This window comes from Pogona vitticeps, chromosome 5, assembly GCF_051106095.1.
Source record: "Pogona vitticeps strain Pit_001003342236 chromosome 5, PviZW2.1, whole genome shotgun sequence".
Lineage (NCBI taxonomy): Eukaryota > Metazoa > Chordata > Lepidosauria > Squamata > Agamidae > Pogona > Pogona vitticeps.
In genome coordinates this window covers 193,746,523-193,759,942 of record NC_135787.1, presented here as the reverse complement: position 1 = coordinate 193,759,942, position 13,420 = coordinate 193,746,523, and the positions used below count along the sequence as shown (strand labels likewise).

General features: G+C 41.9%; 1 protein-coding gene across 1 annotated transcript in view; it reads left to right on the top strand.

The window, feature by feature from the left end:
* Positions 1–13,420, top strand: part of NET1 (neuroepithelial cell transforming 1) — a 73,052-nt gene that overhangs the window by 24,884 nt on the left and 34,748 nt on the right. The window contains exons 2-3 of the mRNA XM_073002449.2: positions 2,497–2,563; positions 8,148–8,207. Of these exons, the coding sequence (XP_072858550.2) occupies positions 2,497–2,563; positions 8,148–8,207 (127 nt within the window). The remainder of the gene's footprint in view (positions 1–2,496; positions 2,564–8,147; positions 8,208–13,420) is intronic.

Genomic DNA, 13,420 nt, shown 5'->3' with positions numbered 1-13,420 from the left:
AACCCTGAGCATTCAGTAAAGTCTGGTATGTCTAAAATAAAATTAAAAAGCCTTTGCCACGCAGTCCCTAGGCAGAGAAAGTTGGAAGTGAAGATATTTACTTGATTTTTTTTCTGGTCTTGGAGTATGATTTTAATACAGTAGATATAAACCAAAAAAAGGTGCATCTGACACGGCTGTGGTATCATATGACAGCAGATCTCGACCCCTAGTTGAGAATGACTTGGTCACTGAAATATCATGATAGCACTGTAATTGGAATATTTGTCGGAAACATATGGCTTCTTTAAATTTGCAGTTCCCTTGGTAGTCATTGACACATGCAGGTGTTCAGAAGCATGGAAAGAAAAGGAATAAGTGTTTCTTTTAATTTTCTCCTTTGTGGAAATTCAGGTAGTGCTTGGAATTAAGGTGTGACATATGTGGGTTTTGGAACCTTTTCTTAGTTCTAGTGCCCACCAGGACATAAAAGACTTTTTCTTTTGTTAGGAACAGTCTACCCTTTCTTTCGGAAAGGAGCACTGGTGCTAGCTAGGGAGGAAGAACTTAGGGATGTCATATTCCCTCTTTCCCTTTTGGCCTAGAATTGTTTATTTTGATGAATTTTAACTGGGATTCAATTTACTTAGCATAAATTACAGCTTTTACCAGGATTTACCGATAACCATCCCAGCACAGAAAATCTCAGTGAAGTAGGTCCATTGAGTTGGCGAGTCAGCTCCTCTGTTGGCCACTGTTATCAGAAATGTACAACCGTTTCTTGATCCCAATTTTCACGGGATTTACTGTATGTCACATCTCGTTTCCAAGATGGCAATGCCTCATATTCTCTCCCCATCCTATCAATCTGTGCAACAGCCCTGTGGAATGGGTTAGGGTGAAGGCTGGTTAATGTTCACAGTAGGATGGAGATTAATTTGAACCTGGGACTCTGCGTTCTCTGTGAGACATGTTTGCCACTTCTCCATACAAACTGAACATTAAAATTAGTATAAATGTTGTATGCATGTTGGCAGTAAGTGTTCCCATCTGTGGGAACAAAGTCTCTTATTCTGTATGGAAATGAGTAAGTGCACAGAATCCAGATTAGTGCCCTCAGATCAGCACTTCTCTCTGGAGAACATTTTTCTAGCACTTGGACTACAATATTTTCTCCTCCACAGGCTGCACTTTTTCCCATGGGCAAGGTATAAAACTGGAATGGTTGAGTACTCTTGGTCCCTGCAAGTAATATCCATATTGATAAGCATTTCGCCCTGTCAAACCGACAGTTCAATGCTTTCCAATGGGGGAGAAAAAAATTCACCAAAAATTGACGAAGACTCAGAACAAAGCCAAATTAAGTTTGCAAAGGTTTTAGAAGGTGCGCTAACGATCCCAAGCATTTAAAACCATTTTGAACCTTTTAATACACACTTAAAATTGCAAAAACGGACCTGTCAAAAGCTATTTAAGTGTCTTAAAATGTTCAAGACACTTTAAAATGTTTAAGACACTTTAAAAATAGCGAAACATCGCTAAGCGAAACAGGGGGCCTAAAACTGTCATCACTAAGCGAGGCAAGGTCCCGAACATCACTATGCGAAATTTCCCCATAGGGAACATCGCTAAACGGAGCGCAAAATCGCTCCAAAAACCTCAGCGCTAAGCGAATACATTGTTAAACGAGGCAATTGCTAAGCGAGGCACCACTGTATAATGTGTTCTCTAGAAAAATAACCGTGCTTGTAGTTGCATGAGAACTGCTCTGTTTCTCTGAAAAATAAGACCTAACCTGAAAATAAGTCCTAGTATGATTTTTCAGGATGCTCGTAATATAAGCCTTACCCCAAAAATAAGCCCCAGTTAAGTGAAATCCCGCCCTCCACCCTTGTGCAGCAATGACAGAAGAAGATGACATGGCTGTATTGGAATAAATGTAGATTATTGTACATGAAAAAAATCCCCTGAAAATTAGTCCTTATGCATTTTTTGATCAAAAATTAAGACCCTGTCTTATTTTCGGAGAAACACTGTAGTCGCCGCTTTTTTGTTAGATTCATGCCCCGTCTTTCTCCCCCAAGATAGCCTAACAGTAAAATCAAGTAGAACCAATATGGTTTAAATAAAACAAATTAATTGAAAGAAGACAAGGCACATCAATATGGAGAAAAAAACATATTGTCCCTTTTCCCACAACCTATCTTAATGACCCCAAACCTGCTTGAATGAAAGGCTTTTGCATGCTGGCAGAAGGACAAAAGGGAGAGGACCCATCTAGTTTTCCTTGTTAGGAAGGTCTTGGGAACAGCAGCCACTGAGAAAGCCCTCTCTTGCATCCCCATTTGACCTCCCCTGAAGATCTCAGCATACATAGTCCTTCTGTGGCCTGGAGACACAGTTATGTTCTGCTTATTCTATAAACATTTTGCACTGCTAAATATTCTTGAAGGCTGAAACTAGGATCTCTCAGGATTTAGTGACACTCATAAACAAGATACTCTTTTGTGTCCACAGATACCCACTGCGGCGAGGAAGCTCCTTCACATTTCTAACTCCTGGGACGCACTGGGATCTCACCTTGGTAAGTAAAATAAACAATGTATTAATTAATAATTGCAGTCTTGAACAAACAAGTTGTTCAGGTTACTATTTTCTCCACTCAGAATTTGTTGCCATAATAAACACATATTGCATTTTCCTTTTTGTGTGGTGGTCAAACCAGTTTTGCCAGTTATTGAATAGCTGCACCTAAGCTCTCTTGCCAGCTCCGCACATTGTACGGTAATATATCCACGTGCTAGAATGACACTGGCAGTCAATATGTTATTCTCCTTACATGAGGAATAGAACTGCCTTCCCACCCCACCCGCAATGTGGAGACCTGTAATGCATCATATACAGTAGTGTGCCTTGTGAGGGTGAGCAGAGTTGCTTCTGAATTCTTTTGGTGCTAGGGCAAAGAGTACTGTATTTCTGAAATCCGTTTAAATTTGTTTTTTTTTTAATGAGTGTTGTAATATTACCATGTAAGAATTTTGTTTTAATTCCTGTTTGCTTTCACAATGTGTGAGCCACCTAGAGTTTGTTCACTGGAGAAAGGTGATCAATCAATCAGTCAGTGTTTTAGGCTTTTGCAAATGCACAGGTTCACCTGCTACAACTTGCTGGTGAAATTTCACCATGTTAGTTGCAGCTGTAGCTTTACCAGGAATATCACAAGATATTGCTTTGTTTTGATGAGCTGTGTCTGGTCTTCTTTCAAGAATGGCTCTCAAAGCAGCTTTCCTGTAGTTATATAGGGTGGCCAGCACTTGCTAGCAAAGTGAGAATCAATTTTGCCTGCATTACAGTGGTGCCTCGCTTAACAATTGCCTCGCTTAACAAGGAAATCTCTTGACGATTAGGTTTTTGCGATCGGAAAAGCGATTGCAAAACAATGTTTTAAATGGGCTTTTTTCACTTCCCGACAATCGGTTCCCTGCTTCGGGAACCGATTTTGGCATTACGATGATCTAAAAATAGCTGATTGTCAGGTTTCAAAATGGCCGCTGGGTGTACAAAATGGCCCCTCGCTGTTTTCTAGGATGGATTCCTCGCCTTACAGGCAGCGAAAATGGCTGCCCCATGGAGAATCTTCACTGGACGGTGAGTTTTCAGCCCATTGGAATGCATTGAAGGGTTTTCAATGCGTTTCAATGGGCTTTTTTATATCGCTTAACGAGGATTTCGTTCTACAGCGATTTCGCTGGAACGGATTATCCTTGTTAAGCGAGGCACCACTGTATTATGCTCTTTCTTAGGAGTTTCTTTAGTGCTACCTTCTTGACTTTTTTCTTTTTCTCCAGTTTGACGAAAGGCAGCCATGTTTTCACCTTTTCAAATTGGTATTCTTACCCCAGAGACAATTTGCCGTAGTAGCAGCTTTTTTTGAAAAATAAAAGGAGCTGTGTGAATTTATGACTATCATCTCCTCATCCGCCAGTGGCTAGGCTAGCTCAGACTAGTAATTCTTCAAGGCAGTAGGCCTGATATGGAAGAGGTGGAAAAAACAAACAAACACAAGTATAATCATTCCTTCTAGCCAGCCCATCTGCCCTCTTCAAAGACTGGAATCCTGAATCCTATCCCTCTGCTATTTCTGTGACTTCATCTATTACAGAAGCAGGATAGGGACCCAAGTGCTCTCAACATGTGTTGCAAATGGGGATATTTGTAAAGCATTTATTTTTGGTAATGGGCTGCACCACAGTCCAGATCATCTGTTTCTTTGGATGCAGTAGACACATGTGCATTTGTGTTTAATGCCTCTCCTTTGCTTTCCTCAAAGCAGAGTCACTATTGGGGGAAAGCCATGGTGGGAGAACTCACATTTCACCTACATAACTTTCTAGATTCAGTCCCAGCATCTTCCCTGGAAAAAGGCATAGATAACAATACTGCAAAAGATTTGTGATTCAAACCAGTATTATTTTAAAAATGAATTGAAAATGGCACAGTTGCACAATTGCAGGGCAGGTAAGTTTGTTAGGAGATTGTATATCTCACTTGCAAGAGGTTATGAGAGCTCTGAGAAACTGATACGGAAGCCCTGCATCCTACCTGGATTACCTCTCTGCCCCACCAGTGATATGTATACCAATGTTTAAGAACCAGTTATGAGCCCCAGTCTCTCAGGATAACAACGGACCACGTGGAAGAACAAGGAGCATGCCAGCCTGAGGCTTGCTCCAGCTCATACATGTTACTATTAGCACAGGATGTGAACTGGACATGGATGGCTTGGTCAGTTGGCCTAACCCTCTTGGTGCAATGAAACTGTGTATGTTCCACCTAAGGCTGATGATAGGACAGGAAAATTGTCATCTTATGTCCTAAGAAACTGTCAACTGAATTAGGCAACCGTGTAGGTTTCATCTACGTAGGCATTTCATTCCTGTATAAGCCGAATCCTGTTGTAGTAAATCGCACTACAATACGGTAGGCCTAATTGGTCAATGGAACCTGTGGAAGAGCTGGCTCCTCCCCCCTCCCCACCCATTCACCCCAATTGATTCATTGGGCTTGCTATAGTGCAATTTACCAGTCAGATAACGTCACCACCATGGAGAAGTGTGGGCTTCCCTTATCTTCCATAGAACAGATGGCACTCATTTTGTTTTCTATGTGAACATGTCAGGTGGAGAAAATGCACGTGGCTGTTATAGGTGGACCGTAAGCAGCCAATAATTATTCAGAAGGCAGCTTTGTATAAAGGTCACAGACTGGGGTGCTTCTGTCCAGCTGCCGTCAGCTGTGGGCTCTAATCAAGCTACTTTTTTGGCCCATAACTAGAGCACATTCCCTGGAAAAGTGAAGGACAAATTCAGGGTCATGTGACCAGCACTGCTGCTTACTGGCATGTTTAGCATGGTTGTAACAGGCACCTACTAAGCAGTACCTGTGCCAAGAAATGGAGTTTGTACTTCCCTTCCCAACCTCTTAAGTGTATTGTGTACTTTTTGAGAAGTGTGATCACATCTTTTGGTTCAAAACAGACAATCAGCACCTGATGCTGAGCTGGTCTAATGAATGTTCAAGCTGAAGCTTATTTTTGATCAGACCATTTAATCTCTGCAGACTGTTGATGCTGAATAGAGATAGGGGTATTCGTATACGAATATCCCCCCCCCACACACAGGTGGAAATAACGAGGGTCCGGCCCCATGAGGCTGGACTGCGCACTCACCATTCTGCTGCTTACGTGCGCTCGATGGAGCCTTCCTATCACACTGTTGTCCACAATGGATTAGCCACTCCTGGCAGGAGGTGGGATGACAAGCCTCTCTGCTAGGTCGCAGAAGTACATCTCAACACCTTAAACAAACAGAACAGGGCCATGTATTAATAACGATACTTCTCAAAATAAGCCTGTTTCTACATTCTTAAGCTCATGCATTGAAAGCTATTTTCTTTACTTTTCATAGCTCTGTAGCACCTTATGTTAACTATGCTTAGAGTAACTAAAGTTGTTTTAATGTAGATTAGTCTCAATAAAATAAATAAATAAATAAATAAATAAATAAATAAAAGACAGCAACCGGATCAGGGTACTCATCAAATTTGGGCCTGTTTTCCTAAGGAAGCCTCTTATTTTCGCAAGGATGCAAAGAGGTCTGATCTCCTCTAACCTGGTGGTACAGCTCTTGGAATTTCCTGATAATGATACAGTACTCTTGGATTTCCTATAAGGTGAAACTGTAAATGATTAAAAGTGTTGATTAACTTGCTGGTTCCCTCCACTGCACCCCACCAATAATGTAAAAATATCAGTTTTGGACCCAGGGAATCTGTGCTCAAATTCCTTAGCCATGGAGTTCACTTACTGGATAGTCCTGGGCTTGATACCGCTTCTCAGCCTATCTGTCTCACAGAAATTAAAAGGCTAAAATGAGGTGAAGGACACAGAGGGTGCATGATACTGAGAACCTCAAAGCCAAAGTAGAATAAGAAGAGTTGTTGGCCCTGTCTTACCTAAGAAGATTTATTCTTACAAATGAAACACTCCCTTGTTATCTGACAGTTCTTATAAACACCTGTTTTACAAATATACCTTTTCTTCATCTTTAAAAAAAGTGAAGTTTTGGCTGGGTCTTACCAGACTTTCTGCTTGTTTTGGTCTAGTGCTTCCCCTAGAAATATCTTTTCCACATTGCACTGGAAAGTTTGGTCCCCTTTGAGAACAGAGGCGAAATTGGATAGGCCTTTGTTACTCCCAGCCATTCGACTGCTGTGGGTTTTCTTCAAGTCTGCCTATGATTTAGTAGACATGAAACAGCTGGCTGTGCTGTCAGATGTCTGCCGTATGTATGAATCTTAGCTGGGTTGAGGAAAACGAAGGGCCCAGCCAAGGCAAGGCTATTAAACTAGTCTAGCCAGTCGTTAAAACAAACCTTTGGATTTCCTTTAGAGTCTGGAATTTGCAGTATAGCTTATAGGCAGGGAGTGGAGCTGAATTGCAGGAACCATATATTTTCTGATCAAAAGGCAGAGTGATCTACAATACCTATATTATTGCAGGAGAAATATGAGTAAAGCTGCGAAGTGCTGATTTTATAATTTTCCATTTTTCCCCATGTGTATGAACAGTTAACATGTAATTGTCCCTGTGAACATGTCGCCAGTATTTGATAGGCCTGGGAAGGAAAGTGTTGGGATGCATAAGGCTTTCTATGTTGCTCTTTAATGTTTTGGCACTACTTAGTAAATCTTTTTTCTTTTCTTCAATCAGCAAGGGTGTCTGCCATTTTGTTCTCCTTTCCTGAACCTTGCATTATGCCTTTCCCACATGTGATGCAGTTGTGTTTGCCACACACGAGGCAGGCCAACTCACAGACACTGGGTCTCCACCGCATCACTCCGGCAGGGATAAACACAAATCCCATATGCGCTTTCAGTTTGAAGAGTCCGCACAGCCACCACAATGTAGACTTGCGTCTGAAGGCGCCCCATGCAACTGTCTTGCCCCTTACTAAGTGTGGAAGATGGAATGGAAGCCTTTTTGTTATTGCAGGGTCCCCCATAAACATAGGATGATGCTGTAGGAATGGAGCAGATTGCTCTGTTCTCTTACAATGGGATGTCTTTCTCTTCTTAGAAGTATGTGGTATTGACAGAAGTGAATGGACAAAGAGATAATTTGTAAGCTTGCTGTGGTGTGTTTAATCTCGAAGCAGATCAATGCATATGGTGCCCTAGAATACATGGCAGTTGTATAACTGAACACAATAAAGAAATTTAGAATTGAAATAAGTATCTTATTTCATCAAGTAAATGCTTGAAAGAATTCCAACTGTTAATGACCTCGTAAGTGTGATTATTCTCTTTCCTTTTAGTTTTTATTTAGTTTCTTTAACAACTCTCCCTCCCTCCCTCTAACTTAAAGGAACATAAAGGTGGCACAACAAAACATCTAAGCATAGGACTTCTGTGTCAAATCGAGTGGCATGAATTGGCAACATAAAATGCCTCCCACTTGTTTACATCCATAGCTGTGAAAAAAGGAGATAGCTTTGGAATTGGTTTTGAACTCTGCCGAGGCTTGTCATGTGCAGGAAAACAAGTTTCTTTCAGTAGCTTTCAAAGTTTGGGTGTGTAACTCATATAACTTCTGTTTTATTTCCTTACAGAAAAGGAAGCGGAGAGAGAAGGAGGATGATGTTGTCAGTATTTGTAGCCTTGATCTTAAGGTAATTAAAATATGTTGGCATGATTGTACTGGAAAGGAAAGCTTTTGCATCCTTTGATGTTTCCAGCCCATTCTGCTTAATAGCTCATAGTGAGCAACATTGGCTTTCTTTGGCTCTTAACCCGTTACCAGTTTGAAAATACTGGCAAATCCAATACCTGAAATAATGTAAAGGAGGGGTGGGCATCACCCCGTGAGTTGCATACAGCTCCCTCAGGGGGATAAGCATGGCCACACACAATTTTGTTTCTTGAAACCTGTTCCAGATTTCTGAACCTCTTCTTGTAACAATGAGAGCCAGACATTTCCCACAGCTGTTTTATTATAATTTAAACTTTGCTGGAAATTTAAAGTGTTTTCTTTAAGGTAACCAATAAGCCAAATGGATCTCAAAATTTTGGTTTACTCCTTCTTCCAGTAAAATGTCATAGAATGGTCTCTCCCCCCGCCCCCTTTCGAACTGAAATGAATCCTTTGTCTGCCTTGCACAACTCCGGCATAATTTGTGAAGACAACAGCTGTGTGGCCCTCCACAACTGACCTTAACATGTCTGTTCTCCAGACTTGCCATATCTATTCCCACCATTTGTTTTTAATTGCTTGCTTTTGGCCTTCTTGATCTAGATTGAATACAAACTCTCTAAGCGGCAACTGTATCACCAGTTTCCTTAAGGAACACACCATTGCCTCCATACTTTGTCAGTAGCATCCGTCCTGTTAAATTGCCCTTCACAAGAGACCCACCAGGCTCTTCCATTGTGTGGTTTCCAGCAGAAGGCAATTTTTACAAGCATTTGAGATGGTGCAGCTCAAAAGTGTGCAATGTAAATGTTTTGTTTTCATGTGAGATTGAAAAAGTGTTGTTGTGTGTGATCCTGAGCACACAGTGGAATGGTAATTTGTTTTCAAAATTGTTCAGTGCTAAATGTGTTGCAGGAGACCCTTCTGATAAGGTGTCAGTTTCTAAAATGGATACCAGATGTTATGTGAAACCTAATATGTACAGTACAGAACATGACTCTGCTTGGATGCCCGAGGATTTGGATCTTTGATGTCCCAAAGTTTGTTTGCATGAGTGCATAAATGAATACACATGTGCATGTGGTGTCTTTCGCTCATCCTACACTCTTAGAACAATCTACAAACTGAGCAGTATCTTAACAAATATCTCAAACATTCATGGCTCTGGTCATCAGTAGCACTGAATCTTTTGGTGACGTACAAGTGGAAATTGTGAGCAGAGATGGGTACGAACCTCACTTTGGAGATTCGTGCAGGTTTGTACGCACGGCACCACAGGTGCATTCCCTTCCCCTTCTTCCTTGGCTGGATTCCTCACACTCCAGCTGGTGAGAGCTCTTCTTCCTCTTTGGCTGTTCAACCAGTCTCCAGCAGGTGCATAGGCTTCCCTTCCCTGGCTGATTGCCCACTCGGACAAGGAGGCAGGACAGGCAAAACCAATACTCCTGCAAGAGACTGGTTGAACAGCCAAACAGGAGGAGGAGAGGTGCATGCTCCAACGGGTGAGTGGATCATTGGCTGGGGGAGGCCAGGGAAGGGAACATGCAGCACAAACTGTCATGAACCTCCAAAACCGAGGTTTGCACCCATCTCCATTTGTGACTAAAGGTAAATTACCTTTGCAACATGCTGCCGCAGCGTGCTTGCTTGCTTGCTTGCATGGGAAAGCACACTGCCTTTCAGAATATACACAACACTTTTCCTGTATGTAGTTTTATCTTTTCCTGGGCAGGGTAACTAAAGTAAATAATGTGAGACTGGGCTTTGTGTGGAGCGCTTGGCTTCCCAGGAAATATCCAGGTCAGGGACGAAAGCTCTGTTGGGCCTTGGAGAACAGGACAGAACTGCTGCTTTTCTGAAGATACTGCTGGGATTGGAATCATGAGAGTTGGAGGGAGAAATATATCTTCTGGGAAGTGGCAACTCACGCATCCAAAGCAAAAGAACCTCTCTGCTCCTAGACGGTGGAAGAACTGAAGCTGAGCGTCATTAGCTCAATGTATTCCAGATTGGGAAATACCACGCTAGAAGAAATACATGCCCCATGAGCAACCTTACCCTGTTTTACCCACTGCTGGCTCCGTGACTGCTGTTGTGGCACACTCAAAATCATTGGTTCTCAGAGAGGCGGAGGGGGACATTCCAGGAGAGGGTATGAAGCTATGAGATTTTTATAATGAAAATATTTTTTATTTGCTTAAACAAACATATCTTTGATTTTCAAATTCCATGAGAAAGGCTTATCAAAATGAATTCCAAGTACTTTGACAAGTTTTGGTGTTTATTCTTAATTTTAAATTACAAACTGATTTTTGCTTGTTTGTTTGCTCAAAGGGAATTTGGGTGATTGTAAAAGAGAGGTGGGGAAGGTTTGAAGGTCTCTTAAATCAAAAGGGGCGATGTTATGTTGCAAAGTGTGAACTACCGTCCTAAATCTTCAGCTGTCATAGAACCACAGCATCATAGAATAGTGAGGTTGGAAGGTTCCCATGAGGCCATCAAATCTGACCCCTTGCTTAATGTAGCGATATAAAGCAAAGGATGTCTGCCAGGTGGTTGTCTAAATTTCTCTTGGATACCTCCAGTATTGGAGCAGTCACCACCTCTTGAGGTCATTGGTTCCATTGTCGTACTGGTCTAACAGTTAGGAATTTTTTCCTGATATTCCACCGAAATCTGGCTTCCTGTAACTTCAGCCCATTGTTGTGTGTCCTAAACTCTGGGATGGTCGAGAACAGATCCTCCCCTCTTCTTTTTCAAGGATTTGAGAAGTGGTATTATATTATTTCCCCTCCATCTTCTTTTCTCAAGGCTAAACATACTTACTTCTTTCAGTCTTTCCTCTTAGGACTTGGTCTCTGAAGACCTCCTCCTTCTGAAGGCCTCTTTATCAAAGCCTTTCCACAGCCAGCACACCTTCACCTTACCTGCTCTTCCAGAGACTTTCACTCTCCACAGCTTAATGTCCATTGCTTCCTCCCACATATTAAGTGACTTCTCCCACTCCTGCCTTGTCCTTCTTACTTAACCACTTGAGCATTCTGCACTGCTGACTAGTTAGCTCAGTGTTTTAAGATATTGAGCCAGATGTTTGGAGTTTCGTTCCACAAATGAGTTTCCCTGGAAAAGAGCCAGCCTTTGTCACCTTGGGCATAATGCACAGTCTCAGCATGTTCTCAGAAGGCACTCTGAGTACTTTACCTAGAAAACCCTGGAAAGGGTCACCATAAATTAGAATTGACTCGATGCCCCATTATTATTATGTTACACTCTGCACAGAAACTGCACAATATTAACATTAAATTAAAAAAAAAAAACTGTCGAGGATGGAAGCTAGGATTCAGTGCTTGGCCATGGAAACTTACTGGGGGTGACACTGGTAAAAAAACACCCCTTAATTATCTCACATACTTTGGAAACCCTATTAGGTTTACCATAATTCAGATGCAATTTTATGCAACATAACACACAACACACAAATGTTGAAAAAAGGAACCGTTGGTATTTGTGGACAATGGCCACTTTATGAAGCCTAGCACAAGCTTTAGTGTGCTTAAGACCATTTGAGGACTGTTGCTCAAGGTTAAGCATCTTAATACTGGCAAATAAAATCTGACTTTTAATGGTTCTGGCCAAGGCTTGTCTTCAAAAGGTATATCTATGACCCGACATGTCATTGTTTGTTTCAATTTAGCCAGTTTAAATAAAAGTGTTGCGTATGTCAATACCGGTAGCTGTACAGAAGCAGAGAGCTTCACACCCCTGAAGGCAGCTGATACAAGTTATTGCTTTATGTAAACGCCATTCAGATCCTGAACCTGCAAAGCGTTTCAAAATTCAGTGTTAGAAAAGACAGCAGTTCTGTAGTTCCTAAGTTGGTCTTGTCAGCGTAGGATTGTAAAAATGTATGCCCTTTCCTTAAAAGCGCAAGCTGGCCCATTTGCTGCCATTGTAGACCCTGGAAAAAGAGAGAGACAAAACCAGGAACTTCTGTTAGATGTGGTTGTGCACATACATCGTGCAAAGGGCCTTTGTGTAGCATCACAATCATAACTCAGTGTTACTCTCACCAATAACACCAAGACAACAACAGCATACTTTTAGCATTTTTAAAGTTTTTCTGCTGGCGCATTGCACAATGAGAACGGTGTGACCGACTGCACAATTGAATTGTGCAACTCCCTGTTGGCCGGGATAACACCTGACACATTTACCATTTAGAAACAGGATTTTGACCATAAGATGGTTTAGATGCCTAAATTTCTTTTGGAAAACCCTGTGCAAACACACTTCTCTGAAACTGTCACCAAGTGCCATAAATTTTCTCTCATGTATTCTTTTCCTGCTGTACTTCCGCACTTCTCCCTGTGTGATTCTTACAACTCTTGAAGCATAAAGCCTGCCTTGAGGATGCTTATTCTTATAAAAGCTACCCATTTGGGGGATTTATTGAGAAAAGTTGCAACGGTTAAATGGGTTGCATTTGTTAGTCTTACGTCTTGGCTATAGCTAGAGCATGTTCTCAAAGGCTTTCGTGGCCAGGACCCGATGGTTGTTGTGGGTTTTCTGGGCTGTTTGGCCATGTTCTTAAGGTGTTTCTTCCTAACATTTCACCAGTCTCTGTGGCCGACATCTTCAGAGGACAGGAGTCAGAACCAGAGCACAGACAAAGTTCTGACTCCTGTCCTCTGAAGATGCCGGCCACAAAGACTGGTGAAACGTTAGGAAGAAAAACTTTAAGAACAGGGCCAAACAGCCCGGAAAACCCACAACAACCATATAGCAAAAGCCTTTCTCATAGTATGTATATTCTTCTTTGCTACTGACTGCTGTAATATTAAGCCATAAACTAATGAGTCACGTTGAGTGAGCCTTAAAAGTGTGTGTTGAGAAGGTGTGGACCCAGTGTTTGTTAGCAACAGGATTATGGTGGTCTCGGTATTTGTCAGCGATGAGTCCAGGAAAGGGAACTGTGGGGCTTGCCAGAGGCACAGTGAAGCTCTTATGAGCAGCTCTAGTTCCTTGAGGTAAATACAAGAAGCCCTCTCCTTTGAGGAAGGAACAAGAATTCTGCACCCAAAACAAGCAAACAGTGTGGGCTGTAAATCTACAGCCCTTGCACCACATACGTGCAGGTAGCACTTGCCATTATCAAAGTTTGCATATTTTCTGCTAACCATAAAGGAAACACCA